The following is a 14,478-nucleotide window of genomic DNA, read 5'->3' as shown; positions in this document are numbered from 1 at the left end:
ACATTTCATGTTAATTCATCATCATCAAATAAGACAATCCGAATCCCAAGTCTTTCAATGATGCCATCAGCAGGCTGCGATGCTCGCTGTCGGGTACTCTGGCTCCATCTACTGGAGACTTTGTAACAAGTCACCCCAAGGTTGAGCATGGCTAAAACGCCAGTTAAGCTTTCCAGCCGCAAGAACAAAAAGGCTGATCAGATTTCAAAAGCGGCGCGCAGCAAATGGTATTGTTTCTTTTGGAACTTCTCGGGTTTCCTGTCGGCATCAGAAATTAAACGCCTGATTTAATATGATCCCAAAGCAAATCTTAAACATTTGTCTGTGACCTGGGGAAGTTGTGTTTGCAGAAATGTCTCGACAGTCTTTCGCCGTATTCAAATGTACTGTGCTATGATCTTTGCAAAGATAACAGCAGCTAACTTATTTCCTTTTTACATCCTTTCACTTCAGTACCATCACCAAAAACTTTGTATGTAGAAAAAACATTTTTATTTTAAAAGTTACTTCTGACCTTTTTCACACTTTTTTTTCACAGAAATACGTCTTTGAAGAGCACAGACAACCTGATGTTTAAGAAACCGAATAAATCGCACAAAAAACACAAATGGCACAAAGTAATACAGTCAAAGCCATTATTAGGAATAATGTCCGCTTTCACCGGCAAAGCCAGAGCAGGGAAAAACATTCTTTAACTTCTGATATTTGTAGTCTCTGTGTTGTGTCAAAATATCAGCGAACAAAAACAGAACAACAAAAAGTGGAGAGAACCAAAAAAATAAAAGATCTAAAAAAAAAAAAATCAATATCTGTATTTTGTAGAATAATCCTTGGGAGACACCACCAGACCTCTTCCTTTTCTCGCTCCTCGATACACCGTTTCAACAATGTCTATCATCTCTTGCTTATCCTCCATTGGCCAGTTGATCTTATTGTTGTTTCCAGTTCCCAAATCAATCATGATGTGTTTGTTCCTGGAAAGACGCACACACAGAAACACCGTTTTACATTGATCAACGGCAGGTTAACTCGTTAACAAGGGATTAAGGATCATTAACACCATTCGAATTGATTTACATTCCTTTATTTGACTTATTTCATCATCCTGGATAGAAACCACTTCGGCTCAACGGTTTTTAAATGTGCTTGTTACAACAAATGGCTAAAGGGATGAAATCCCAACTTTTGGCAGATGTTCACGCAGTCGTTTAATTTTATACAGTTAAAACGAGTGAGTTAATATCCTCCGAGAGTTGGGATCCCACCATTTTTGCCAGAGGTTGTACATAGAGCATATAAGCCGTTACAGACACTTACCTGAAGAAGAACATGACAGTGCAGGGGTCGTATAACTCGTACATCTTGTTGAAATCGGGCACTTCTGTGATGTCCACGAGGTAAATGACGGCAAAGTTCTTCACCTGTAAGGACGTAGTGGGGGCACACGGTTTTACTATGACTGTAATACAAGACGACAACAAGTAAACAACACAATTCCCTTAAAACATGACACAAAGCCCGCTAACGGATGACATCCTTTTGAAAGCTAAAATACTTTTCACACAAAGAAACCTGTATCTGAACCTTAATTTAACATTAAAAATATTATCAAATCATTAAACAGTCCCCTGAATCATGTCTAAACGTACCATAAACCAATCAATGGCCCGATTTTAACACTAAAAGGAAGGACTTGTGTTGTATTCTTTGATGTCTGCTTCTATTTTCAATCATTCCCAACGAGGAGAGCGTGAATGCAGCTGCCAACAGAAAACGGGCCAATCAGCGCCTTCGCCTGAAAGCTCTGAATGACGCTACTGGCAATCAATCCTATGAACAAAAATTGTCGACACTGAAGAAAATGAAATAATATGTTGTATTGTGGTCATTTTAACCCGACCTGCTCTTGTAGGATATGTCAGTTGTAAATGGCTACAATAAAACACAGAAGAGCCCATCTGGGGCAGCAGATCGGCCCATCACTGGATGCCACAGGGTGAGCATATCAGTCGGGGTTTTATCACTGCGTGAGCTGTGTAGTCAAGACTGATGTGAGTGGATCAAATGAATACTGCAGTAAGACACTCATCAGGTGAAACCTATGTGGAACTGGTGGGGGCCGGTACAGCTAGCATAAGCAAAAACAACACACAAAATAAAAAATAGTATGAATGTCAGATGTTTGTTCACACAATAAGTGTTTTTTTCTAATTTTGTCTGTTCTAAAGTTATAAACACAGAGATATGTTATTTTTTTGGAAAGATGACTTCTTCTACCATTTTTCATGTACAATAATGTACCAAAACTCGTTGGTCTCTCGTATCAGTCTATCTGAAACTAGCTCACCACTCCCACATTAGCAAAAAAGACTTTGTTAAATTCAGAATGAACGCATATTATTGCACTGTTAGTTCAGACCTTCCATGTTGTTGTTATTGTGGGCCATCAGGCTTTCTACACACGCATCTAGTGGGATGACGTCATCGACGCGCGCCGCTGCAGCACAGCTCATTCACTCCGGTAAGGACGTCTATCGTACTCAAAGTGGTCTTCCACGTCGTCAAAATCTGATAAATATCCTGCCATGTTGCACAAAACTAGAAGTAGCAAACTCTGTGTGAAGTTAGCCGACCGTCACAGAGCACGGAGTAAATAAGCTGTGCTGCAGCGGTGTGCGTTGATGACGTCATCTAAGTAGACGCATGTGTAGAAAGCCCCCGATAAGCCCCCAATAGCCAACAATAACAGCTCTGAACTAACAGTGCAATAGTACGCGTTCATTCATTCGTTCGTCTTAAAGTATTGGTGAAATAAAGACAGATATTGCCTTATTTAGAGGGCTGTATTGTCTGCCCTGTTCTCTCCCGTTATATGGATATACACGGATCTTGAGTGATCTAAATATCTTCTGAAGGACGCCGACTTTCACCAAACTGTTATCGTTGAGTAGATGAACGTATTTTATGCCAGAAATAAGGTCCAGGTTTAAAAAAAACGAACTTCTCCTTTAATAGCTTTGAGCAGCCGCTCTGAAAATGTCGTCCGAAGTGTTGTTTGAAGGGTGGAAAAAAAATCATCCAACACCTCATACTGCCATGAGATTCTTGGTTGTGACATCAATGATAAACCTCAGAGAGGAATGAAAACAGCAATGATGCTTCACAGCATACAATCTACAAAAAAAACCACAACCGTCTCCTGCAAAGGGCCCTCATCCGATGTACTCTTACAAAGAAACTCAAACAAATCAAAGTAAAACTAAATCATGATGCCCCTGAATATTCTGGTGTCTGGTGGCTAAACAGTATGTATGATCTGCAACATGTCTGCAGTGCATCCACTGTTGGTCACATGTTTGTAGTGTGGTAGAATTCATCACTATGTGTGAATGATTACACTGTGAGTGATGTATTAATCTGATTCCTCAATTACTAAGCGGTTTTTGATCTACCTGAAATTCCCCCCTGTTTGATAACCTAATCTTTGTCACAGCATGTGTATTTTTCCCTTGTGACCATTTACAGCAGGGGTGTCAAACTGATCCTCGAAGGGGCCGGTGTGGCTGCAGGTTTTTGTTCCAGTTGATTGAATGAAACAAGTCAGCTGTGCTGCTGCAGGGTTGGAACAAAAACCTGCAGTTTGGATCAGTTTGACACCGTTTGATCTACAGACACCACTATAAGTGGATATGGGTCCAATGTCACATCTAGAATTATTTCTTACCGTAAGCGATACCTCTCTATCAGGCTGAATGAAAAAAATAATTTTAACTGTATGTCCCTATGTTGTACCTCGTTGTCTTCGGCGAGTTTTAACTAAACCTCAGAAACAGTGACCTCGTCAGGCGTTTAATTTTCCTACAGTACATAAGAACCAGGTTCAGACAGCCAACGTTTAAGCCTTTCAGATACCGACGTGTTTTTTGGATCACACACAACACGGCTCACAACCCCAATAAGGTACTGAAACATCAGCCCAACAGATAGTATGACTGAGCACACATGATGCTGTAAGCTGGCTGATAAAGTCTCCTAAAAGGCCGGTTTATGACACAGAAAATAAACTAATCAAACCTTTTCAGCGATGCTGTATAGAACTTCGTCCATTTTCATACAGGTTGGGTCCCAGTCGTGTCCGAAGCGGATAACAAGGACTCGATCCTCCTCAGACAGGATGGCTTGATCTACCTGCCAGCCATTGTGGAGATGTGGTAGCATATACGACATCTTGACCCAGAGTTAGCGATTCCTAACATGAAAATCAACAGATTAAAAGACAGGGTGGATTAATATGACTCAGAACCAGGGAATCACTGTGTGAGTACTAGAACATGGTGGGCAAGCTAACGCTAGCTGTGTATCTAAAGGATTTGAGTTGATGCTAGCTAACGTTAGCTAAGGAAAATTCTGGAATGGAGATTAACCTAACCTTCGAGGAAGGAAATCGTCCATAAAAACTCTTACCTTATTATGGCAAAAATAACTACTCAGTGTGGTGATAGGTTACTCGCGATTCAGTCAAAGCAAACTTTATTGAACGGTTTTTTTGCCTTCTGTGTACCCTTACTCCAAACAAACGTCTCAGGGTGCACGTCATCTAACCCGCGACACAAGCGACGCGCTAAAGTTACGTCACGCTAACCTTAACGTTGTTTTTTCTTTTTCCAAATAAGTGTTAACAATCTGTAGTTTCAATTGGGGGTTTATGGATGATTTAACTATTATTGTGTGCAGTTTCATAGAAAATTTGGATTGTCATGTTATATTCAATAATGATAAATAATTTGGGGCAAAATTGTGTCCGTCTCCATGTGCAAGATGTTAGGTAAAACGTTTCCAAAAGAACATATGGAACCACTCCACAAAGAGCTCCCATATCGAACATTTCATTTTAAAATCTGACTTACCATTTCTAAAAGTGACCACTACTTGACAAATAATCCTCCACTTATGCCTGTATCTGTAATTTTTTCATCTTTCTGATTCTTGTCCAACTAGAAAGTAAAACAAAAAATATGAAAATATGAGTGAGGAAGTTTTAAAAAGAATGCCTGTAAGGAATATCTCAGTGAGTTCTGTTTCAGCTAATTGAAGCATTTTAAGAACAATTTTCAAGATAACTTTAGTCATCTTGTAGAAGGTATACAGTACTCATTATAAATACTTTAAAAAAAAGAACAATCTGAATATATCACATAAGTACACCTTATAATATTCCTCTTATCTGTACATATAAGATTAACTCAAAGCATATGTCATACACCCCTACTCATTTCTAAATTGGGGGAGGTGATTTTTTTTCCTCTACGTTTAGGTACAAAGAAGCACAGAACAGTTCTTATGCAGAAAAAGACACAAAGATAAAACATTTATTGTTGTGCAATTCATTACAGTACAAACAGAGAAAACGATAAACAAAAAGGTTCAAAGGTTATAGGAAAACTTTCCAGTCTATGACATAGCAGCACATTATGGCACTCCTTAGAGAGACTATGAATCATCATAAGATAGGTCTTTACCTTTCTTTAATTTCACCACTAAGCTACACAATCATATTACTGTGGTACTAAGTGGCCAAGTGATTAACAAAGTCTGACCATCTTATGTTAGACAATTTAGTTAAGGACACATGATTGTTTCACAAACAATATTGATAGCCAACTTGGAATACAATTCAGACCCATTTCCTGACTACCATCAACACTGCAGGAATCCCTTAAAGCTGATATAGGCTTGGTTTTTTTTAATATTCCGGTTGACTGTCTCTCATATTGCACAACATCAGCCTTTTAATTTAGGCTAAGTGACTCAAAGCAGCCAGTTAGCCTAAATCTCTTTTTCAACATGTTGGACAAGTCCTCTGCTGTAACACCACACTCAGTTCAGAATAACTGTTTGGATCAGACTCCAGTTTAAATGCACCTACTTTAGGCCAACACTTGGCAATTTGGAATATTTATATATATTCTGAAGTCCAAATGGCTCCACCAGTGGTTCTTTGAACGTCGCATCACATTGAGAAACATATCCAGAGTCCATCGCAGTTCCGTGAGGCAATATGAAAGATTCTGTGCATCATAATGTCTTATAATCCCTGAGGAACTTTGATGCTCAGCTGGAACAGGCAGTGTTGGGATTTGGTCAGGGCACATAGTCAGCCTCAGTGATGTACTGCAGACTGAAACTGCACTTTTGCAGCGCTTAGTCGGCAGGATGCTCCGGACACGAGCGATTCACCTCAAACCATTCATCTATGCACCTGAAAAAGGAACAAGAAGGAAACATGCAAGTTTAGCGGTCAAAGGTAAAAACTGAGGTGGGGCCCCTGCCTACACTAAAATCTGATTGTAGGAGTTATTTGTAAAGTTAGTTTTTGTTTTTTGGTTCTAGTTGTAAATCCAATTTGTTAATTATGAGTAACTTTATTTGATTAATTTCAGTGCTTTATTTAGATTAGATTTTTTGCTAATATTCCTTGTTTGTTATTTTTTTAGAATATTTTGGTAATTGGGTCACACTGGGCACCTGAAGCTATTTGTGTAGGTAGGCACCTGGAGTACCAGCATGCACCTGGGTGGGCCAATGGTTTTTTACCATGGAAAAGGAGAGAGTAGCAGGCATGGTTTTCTTTGTTCTTTGGTTTGTTTTATTATTTTGAAATAAATCATCAGAAAATGCAAGAATTCAGCTTGGACATTCATCTTCTTTTGCCTGCGTTAAACCACATCCCCATGGGGCATCAGTGGCCTTTTGATTTTGTTTGGTTTTAGTTTAATTTGGTTTTTATGGACAAATGGTCACTACACTGATTATAAAGGAATTATCTTAAAGCCTGAACATCTACACCAAAGGGGGCTGCTTTTCAGACAGAAAATACTTCTCAAAATGCCTCATAACAGTACAAGCTAATCCAGTGGGTTGCTAGCGTTAGCATGCTAATGCCCAGAAGTGGCAGTAGATGTTGTGGCAAGATGCTTGATTCGACACATGACCTGCCATCTTGTGAAATTCTGTAAGAATTTTCCACCAAGGTCTGTGACCCCTGCTTACTATATGCAGCTTGGGAAACTTCATTTTGTCCCTCTTATTGCACCATAGTGTTTCAGCATGCCTGAAACAAAACATGACCAGCTTATTCATACACTGACATTTTTGACAAATTAGCTGTCTAATCAGGGTAGACTAGGCCTTTCGATAGAGGACCTTAAAGAGACAAGGCACTGTATTAAGGCAAAGTATGAATTTGTTTAGGGGGCTACGGGAGTACAAAGGTCAAACTAGTGTGCTAAATAAAAGGCTATAGGCTAACTGTCAGTACGTCATTTCGCTTTAGCAATAACAGATACCTAACAAGAAGCTACCTTGGTGCTGCCCAAAAACAAGTGAAATCACTTGAAAGCTAAAGTAATTAACATATCACATCTATTTTTTGTTTATTTAGTTACCTTTAGAATGAGCCAGATTAACTGTGGTTTTGTGTTTTCAGTTGCTATGTCAAGCTAACCACCTGTTACTATCAATCACTGAAATTAACTCTTTGCAAGCAAGCGAAGGAGGCTACAAAATATCTGACAAACTGTTGTACAAATAAATCAGCAATAATGACAATGTACAGTTGGTGTCACTCCTTTTATTCATAAAGATTTCTCCACGGGAACAAAATCTGTTCTGTCTTTATTCTTTTCATTGTGCTTGTGCATTTAACTCATTGGCTGCCAGCCATTTTCAGTTCAGAGAGACCCATACTGCCAAGTGTTTTACAGTATTTTGACTGATTTTCCAAGACCCACAGAAAAGTGTGTCTTATGACTATGTACACACCGAAATTACCAAACGAAAGAGTAGACTCTCTTCTTTCATCAGGAAAAAAAAGTTTGTTTCTACCATTTTCAGTCCTTTAGTAATAGACAGTAGAACATAGGTTGGTTTCACCAAAAACAGCTGTTTGACCAAAAAAAAACAGAGAAAACTTCTTTTTTTATGTGCAAAGTGGCACTGCTGCCACCTTGCGGGTAATTTTGCCAGTATATTCTCTATTTAGTGTTTACAAGCCTAAGATTTAGTGACAAACTCCGCTAGATTGTCCCCCAGCCCGCTCCGTTAAAAAACGCATTTGATGTCTATAGACGTCAATGGCACCGAAAGAGTTAAGTGCTTGGCACAAATAGACTCCTCCACTACTCTGTCAGTACTACAGAAAAACTAACAACAGTTTGACAGTCTGGATAATTCTCTTACATTTTTACATGCTTGCCACAAAGTTTGTGAGTAGATTGTCAGCACTCTCGTGCCTTTATACATAAACTAGAATAGCACAAAGATTAGAAATGTGGTGAAACAGCGGTTAGCCTATCAGTATATATTTTCACCACAGGTGAAAGCATCTGATTTTATATTACTGTAGTCAACAACAGACCTGATCATAAGAGTTGTGTCAATCTGAAAATTGAAAAAACATGTGACTTTCCCCCGAATGCCAAACCATTCATTTAAAACATTCACAAGAGCATGTAGGTGTGTTTGTGTACTTTATACATACACTAAGTAAATGTCCACCAAGTCACAACTATCATTTACCCTTTGTGGTAGATACAGAGGCAAGGCAGCCTGGCAATGGTGTCTCCCTGCTCCAGATCTTCTAAACAGATGGTACATTCCCCAGAGTCTTTGGACAGGATGTCCTCTGAGAAAGACAAAACGGACAGGAACGAAATGAGCAAAGAGCTGCCTCGCCCACCAAATGTTCAGTCAACTGAATCCTGCACAGCCATCTGTTTAACCTTTGATACCAGAATACCTGTGATCATCTAAGCCCAGATAAGAGTGGGGGAAATCAGTCTCCAAGTGGAATAGACGGTGTTCGGCATGGAAAGTAGTTTCACTTTTAATCATTCAATTCTTTACGCGAAAATGTGAAGTCTCGGATCAGACAGACACGTTATCAGGTGATGATTTTGTCTTACGTACGATATTTACGCACAAAACAAGATATGATAAGCCTTTGTGTCAGTATCAGAGGTAAATGAGTTACTAGTGCTTTTAGTGCTTTGCGGTCTTTTTATGAAAACTTATCAAAAGACAAACCCAGTCAAATGTACATATAAAGTATTTACATGAGTTAGATAAGGTATAAAGCAACGCCTGTACACTTATGATAAGCTAAGTGTCATTGTCCAGTATACAAGCTGCATTTGTACGTTTATCAGAAACATGCACGTTGCTGTGAGTGTGTTGCTGTCTGGCAGCTGTGTGCGTGTGTATGTACAGAAATGTACACAAAAAAACACCCACTTTGTGCACATTCTGCAATGTCAAACCTGGCAAGTCTTTACCGCAATGTGTGTGTAGTGATTGTATCTGACTGTTTCCAAAGACATTATCTGTTCATCTTTCCTGCAAGTGCACAAATAGGTGTGAGTGTGTGTGTGTGTGTGTGTGCGCTCTGTACAGGTGCTAATAAACAACATGCATGCATACAGACTGCAGTACAGACGTGCAGCTGCAACGCCTGTTTGTATTAGGTTTTGATATTTTCCTGCTGTGCTGTGTCACATTTTAGTGCAGGGGAATTATTCTGACTTTATAAAATCCTACTTGTACCTGTAAATTTTTGAAAAGATTAAAAGACCAATGATAATCATGTAAGACATGATGCATTGTTATAAAGAGATTGGAAACAGATCCAATTTAATGACTTGTACTTCTAAAGTAATGTAATCAGTAAAAAATAATAGTCAACGGTCATATTTTCGTAGCTACAAATGTGGGGGCAGTCGATGGAGTCAAAAAAAACAAAAATTTGATATCAAGTCAGGTTAATTCATAAAAATCTGCTGAGGCGCAGAGTTTCCATTTGGAGTTCTGTACAAATGTCGTCAAGTTGATTCACTGTGTACATGTACGGAATACCCCCTCTATAGTGCCCAGTCTACAGTGCACGTACGCAACAAAGTCCTCCATACAGACTTCTGGAAGGTACTTTATCACAGCTGTCATACTTCATGCATCTGTAAGTGTGCGTAGATTCAGTGCCATGTATGTGTGAATAGCTTCATCGGAGAGTCTGTATGTGGCTCTCTGTGGGCAACTGCGGCCTGGAAACATCTTGTAATTACACTAAAATTGTTGCCTGCATGCACAGCACACCTCCTGTAGATGGCGACCTCCTGAAATCAGGTTCACTGTTCAGAAACTAAAATGCGAACAAGTACGTCACAGCAGGTGGCCAAAGTTTTCCGCCGTCACATTTGCAACTAAATATAACTGACATTTAAGGGCCGATTCATATTTCTTGTGTCCTTAAGGATCCACCTAAGTCCAAGTTATGTCAATTCTACTATCTGCCAAAGTCTGTAAGGGTTCCTATGGACCCTGAGCTACTCAAACTGTGTTGCTTTGAGTGTGGAAAGCAAAAAACAAAAATACTATGGATATGGATATGGATATTATTATAATATGGATATTTTCCTTTGTTATATAATTTCCTGTCGTTTCACCATAAAAAGCAAGCATGGGAGATTCTGGGTTTGCTGAATAAGTAGCCCTTCTTTTATTTTTAAACGCCAACGAGTTTGATGAGGCATCATCAGTAAGAAGAACTGCTCATATGTAGTGTCTACAGTTGCAGATGTGCATGTCCTAAGACACCTACATTTGCCTCTTTCATTGTTTGTGTCTCTTTTCATCAAAAATGAGCCATAAGTAAAAACGCTGTGCACCATCTACACAAAATAGTGTCTTCAGTCAGAGGCTTCTTCAGCATAACGACTCTATACAGTGACATTTTGTTTTTACTTTATATTCTATATTTTCATTAATGTGTACTGGAACAATTTTATTTCCCATTGGGATTAGTTAAGCGTCTTTTATGAATAATACCAAAGACTTTTCAGAATCCCCCGCTCCCACAGCCTTACTGTTGTAGGTGAGGCGCGTTTTGCTGAAACACATGAGCAGGTGCTTCTCTATTTCATCCGCTGCCATGAACTTGGAGCAAACAGGACAGTGGAACCCTGGAAAGAAAACATCAAAACAAAAACCATGAGGACCCTGATGTGGCTCTCTCACAGCCTTTTATTGATATGTACACAAGAGAGGAGGTGGGACTGTTATTTGTGCTTTTCTCTGATGCGGCACTACGTGACCCAACACCTGCAAGCAACTCTCCCTCTCCTATAAAATGTAACCATCTGCTTACCTCATACAAGCTTTATATGTCCTTGCCCAAAGCAAATTGCAGACACACAATTAAGCATAGGCGATAGATTGCCCTTTTATTTATAAATCCAGTTAGTGACGCATAATTGACCCGCATACACAAAGCCTCCCTGTGTATCTTCTACGCTGCACAAAGATTTTTAGGTCAAGAGCTGCTTGACCTGAGATAAGATGAGCTCCTGTTAAACATTGTAACACCTCAACAAAGAAAGGACAGACAATAAAAAAGGCATATGTGAAGCTGGCAATTATCACTGCTCCAGCTGTCTGCCTCATGCTTTATGTCATGTGTTTGTTAGGGTGGTGTGTGAAGCCTGCGGAGTCAGAGTCCCGTGGCTGCCGTGAACAAACTTTATTGATCAGTGATAAGACTTTCTTATTACCCATGCCAGTAATTCTGGTTCTGTTGGGGACTTTTATGGATCTCTTTGTAAAACAAACCAAAAAAATAGAGCAATTCTAAGGGCTCTGACAGGAAAGCTGGGCTCCTTTTGGAACATTCGTTTCTCAGCAACATGGATGTTAAACGGTTTTAACGCTCCTTTTGCGCTAGTTTGACTTCTGTTTTGTTGTGGTCTGATCTGAAAACGACAACCCCCTCGTTTGGAAACAGCAAGACTTGCAGATTCAGGAAGTTTGTGTGTGTGTGTGTGTGTGTGTGTGTGTGTGTGTGTGTGTGGTTGCGTATGTGCCTGTCATGCAATGTGTAACCAGCAGGAAGCTCTTATCTGTTGACCTACATAGTGCACTCTTCCCTCTCAGCCAGAGTGAAAAACAGGCCCGCTTTGCAAAACAGAGGAGAAGCAGAAGAAGGAAGACAAAGGGCAGCGCAGCGCAGCAGAGCCACCTGTGGCTACAATAAATGTGCAGAAGTGCTAAACAAAGGGCTCAGTCATCAGACAGCTATTAACATATCTCAGGTATCACATGTCAAATGGAAAAATACTCAGCAGCTCCGACAACAACTGTAACAGCTTGTGATTCAAGACTGTCAGAAAATGAAATTCATCTGACATGAAGCAACGTGTTGAGTTTGGAGTCATAGGGAGCCATTGTATTGTTATCAAGAGATAAGGATGTTACAGATGTTACAGCTAAGAGCAACGAATAAACTGCAAATATTGCAAAAGATCAAATAAACAGCATTAAACGCTGTTAGATCAATACTCACTGCTGAGTAACACTGACAAAGGAAAGATAAGGAAATCAGGAGATTAAAAAAAATTCTAATAAGTGCACAGCGCAATAACATGTACCCACATGCAACTGGTCTTTCAAAACCTTTTACTGGTTAACTGTTAGGATTTTGTAACAATCTTACCTCCCAGCAGGCGAGGGGACAGGTGAGCCGGTAAGGACCCTATAAGGAGCCTGTGGCCTTCAGGGGGCAGCTCGCCCTCATCACCATCTGGGGCATCGAAGCTCTGATTGTGTGACCCCGACCTGCCGCCCCCGGGGATACTCATACCGGAGTGCGCTGGCACTCCATTCGTGTATCGGATCCGGGGGCCATCGGGACCATTTGTGTACCTGAACCCCCCAATCCTTTCCCCTCCGCTGGTGTTTCCAGATGGGAGATCGGAGCTGGAATAAGCCCGAGTTCTGCCGTCAAACCCTGGGCTGCTCTGTTTGCCCCCCATGCTCTTCCGGGCTTTCCTCTGCAAGGTTTTTGTGAACACTTTAAAGTTTTTAGCCACGACACATAATTACAGCGAGTCCAGAAGAGATGACAACAACAAAGGAAACGCAGCCCAAGTCGTGTGCAGGGAGGTGATCCAGCATCACAGTTTCACGGTGCGCCCCGTGCGTAAAGTGCGCACTCGCTGACGCCAAACTTGATTTTTTTCAATTGTTCTTTTTCTTCTCTGCACAGCCCTTCCCCTTTGTGTCAACAGTGAAAAAAATAAAGTGAGTAAGATCTGTTCAATTAAAAGCCCTCAGCTGGCCCGCTTCAGACGAAGACATGAGCGCAAGTGTTGGCCTAAAGCTCGTCTGGTCCAAGTTTGTTTTTGTGCTGAACTGCGGCCGTCTGGAAAGAAAAATAAAAGCAGGGATTGCCCTCCTCCTGTGGCGGGGCGGCTGGCTCAGACGAACCAAAGTACACCGGATGATGATGGGTTTGTCCTTTCAAATTAAACGTATTCCATTGATGGGGAAAACTAAGGCTGAAATGCCCAGTGGAACTATATTAAACGTTTCTATAATTATCCGTCAGTTTGACTTATTGACATGTGCAAAGCTCTTTGAGCTTTATTAATTGTATGAGTTTTAGGTTCAACAAGCCTGAAACCTACACTGAATCATTCTGCTTTTCCATATTAGCACAAGAGCTTAATTGGGGTAATTAAAAAAACATGCTGCAAATGCCTGAATTTCAAAGGTGATTGACGAAAAAATTAAACTAAATAAACTAGCAATCACACTCTCAGATGAGACTGGGCCTTTACACTTTAATCATCAGCTACAAAAATATGCTGAAAAATGATTGTAGGCTTTGGAGTATTCAGAGAGTGATATCTTGGCATGGTGTGCTGTGTGTTTTTGTAAAAAATGTGGAAGCTGGACAAGTAGAGGGCAAAGTGGCAGGCCTAAAAAAAAAAAACATCCACAAGAGATCAACAATATCTGAAAATGATATTCCTAAGAAAAAGGAGACTTGACACAAGAGCCGAGGGATGCATTTAACTCTTTAGCTGAAATGGTCTCCATGGAAGGATGGCTAACAAAAAGCCATTCTTAAGGAAGGGAAACGAGCAGAAATGGCTTAGTTATGCCAAATGACACGAGAAGTGGACTGAAAATCAGTGGTTAAGGGTCTCATGGAGGGACGATTCCTTCAATTGGAGCAGTGTGGGATCAACTTGCCAGAAAAAGGAACAAAAGCCAACCAACATCCAAAGAAGAGCTTTGGAATATCCCCCAAGAAGCCTGGAGAGATATTCCTGAAGACTTCTCTAAGAGGTTTCAGGCCATTTTTGCCTTTCACACTGTATTTCCATTCATATTTGCGCATGTTTTTATGACATCATACAAACAAATAAGAGTCAAAACTTGCACAGGTTGTATGTATTTGATTGTTAGCTTGTTATCACTTCAATGTAGCAGCTGGTTAAACTGAAACTTTATAAGAGCTCAACCTGTTATGCACGTAAAGTGTTATTCAACATTTATTTTAAAAAACACTCAACAGCTGTCATGCTTTTACTTTGAATGGCAAATCCTTGGTTTCCTTTGTGTAACTCGAAACTCCAGCTTGACGCA

At 40.2% G+C, this 14,478-nt stretch overlaps 2 protein-coding genes across 2 annotated transcripts; both read right to left on the bottom strand.

The window, feature by feature from the left end:
* Nucleotides 1–469: 469 nt before the first annotated feature.
* On the bottom strand, nucleotides 470–4,603 carry txnl4a (thioredoxin-like 4A). Its single transcript, XM_075449537.1, has 4 exons — nucleotides 4,465–4,603; nucleotides 4,075–4,249; nucleotides 1,318–1,421; nucleotides 470–974 (listed from the first exon to the last, which is right to left on the bottom strand). The coding sequence occupies exons 2-4, from the start codon at nucleotides 4,225–4,227 to the stop codon at nucleotides 803–805; spliced, it is 429 nt and encodes a 142-aa protein (XP_075305652.1). The 5' UTR covers nucleotides 4,228–4,249; nucleotides 4,465–4,603; the 3' UTR covers nucleotides 470–802.
* A 745-nt stretch (nucleotides 4,604–5,348) lies between these two features.
* Nucleotides 5,349–13,336, bottom strand: LOC142368281 (E3 ubiquitin-protein ligase znrf2-like). The gene is made up of 4 exons (XM_075450406.1): nucleotides 12,539–13,336; nucleotides 10,917–11,012; nucleotides 8,578–8,683; nucleotides 5,349–6,259 (listed from the first exon to the last, which is right to left on the bottom strand). Exons 1-4 carry the CDS (start codon nucleotides 12,855–12,857, stop codon nucleotides 6,202–6,204), a joined length of 579 nt encoding a protein of 192 aa, XP_075306521.1. The 5' UTR covers nucleotides 12,858–13,336; the 3' UTR covers nucleotides 5,349–6,201.
* Between the last annotated feature and the right edge of the window lie 1,142 nt (nucleotides 13,337–14,478).

This window comes from Odontesthes bonariensis, chromosome 18 (assembly GCF_027942865.1).
Source record: "Odontesthes bonariensis isolate fOdoBon6 chromosome 18, fOdoBon6.hap1, whole genome shotgun sequence".
NCBI lineage: Eukaryota > Metazoa > Chordata > Actinopteri > Atheriniformes > Atherinopsidae > Odontesthes > Odontesthes bonariensis.
The sequence above is the reverse complement of the archived record's forward strand: the minus strand, read 5'-3'. Positions and strand labels throughout refer to the sequence as shown.

What these genes read in the sequence shown, in the direction of transcription:
- txnl4a (XM_075449537.1), bottom strand. Translation starts at nt 4,227, where the DNA reads ATGTCGTATATGCTACCACATCTCCACAATGGCTGGCAGGTAGATCAA. An exon ending in TATACAGCATCGCTGAAAAG is followed by an intron (nt 1,422 to 4,074) that starts GTTTGATTAGTT and finishes ACGTCCTTACAG; the next exon opens with GTGAAGAACTTTGCCGTCAT. An exon ending in ACTGTCATGTTCTTCTTCAG is followed by an intron (nt 975 to 1,317) that starts GTAAGTGTCTGT and finishes GCGTCTTTCCAG; the next exon opens with GAACAAACACATCATGATTG.
- LOC142368281 (XM_075450406.1), bottom strand. Translation starts at nt 12,857, where the DNA reads ATGGGGGGCAAACAGAGCAGCCCAGGGTTTGACGGCAGAACTCGGGCT. An exon ending in AACGCGCCTCACCTACAACA is followed by an intron (nt 8,684 to 10,916) that starts GTAAGGCTGTGG and finishes TGTCTTTCTCAG; the next exon opens with AGGACATCCTGTCCAAAGAC. An exon ending in CTCTGTATCTACCACAAAGG is followed by an intron (nt 6,260 to 8,577) that starts GTAAATGATAGT and finishes TTCCTTTTTCAG; the next exon opens with GTGCATAGATGAATGGTTTG.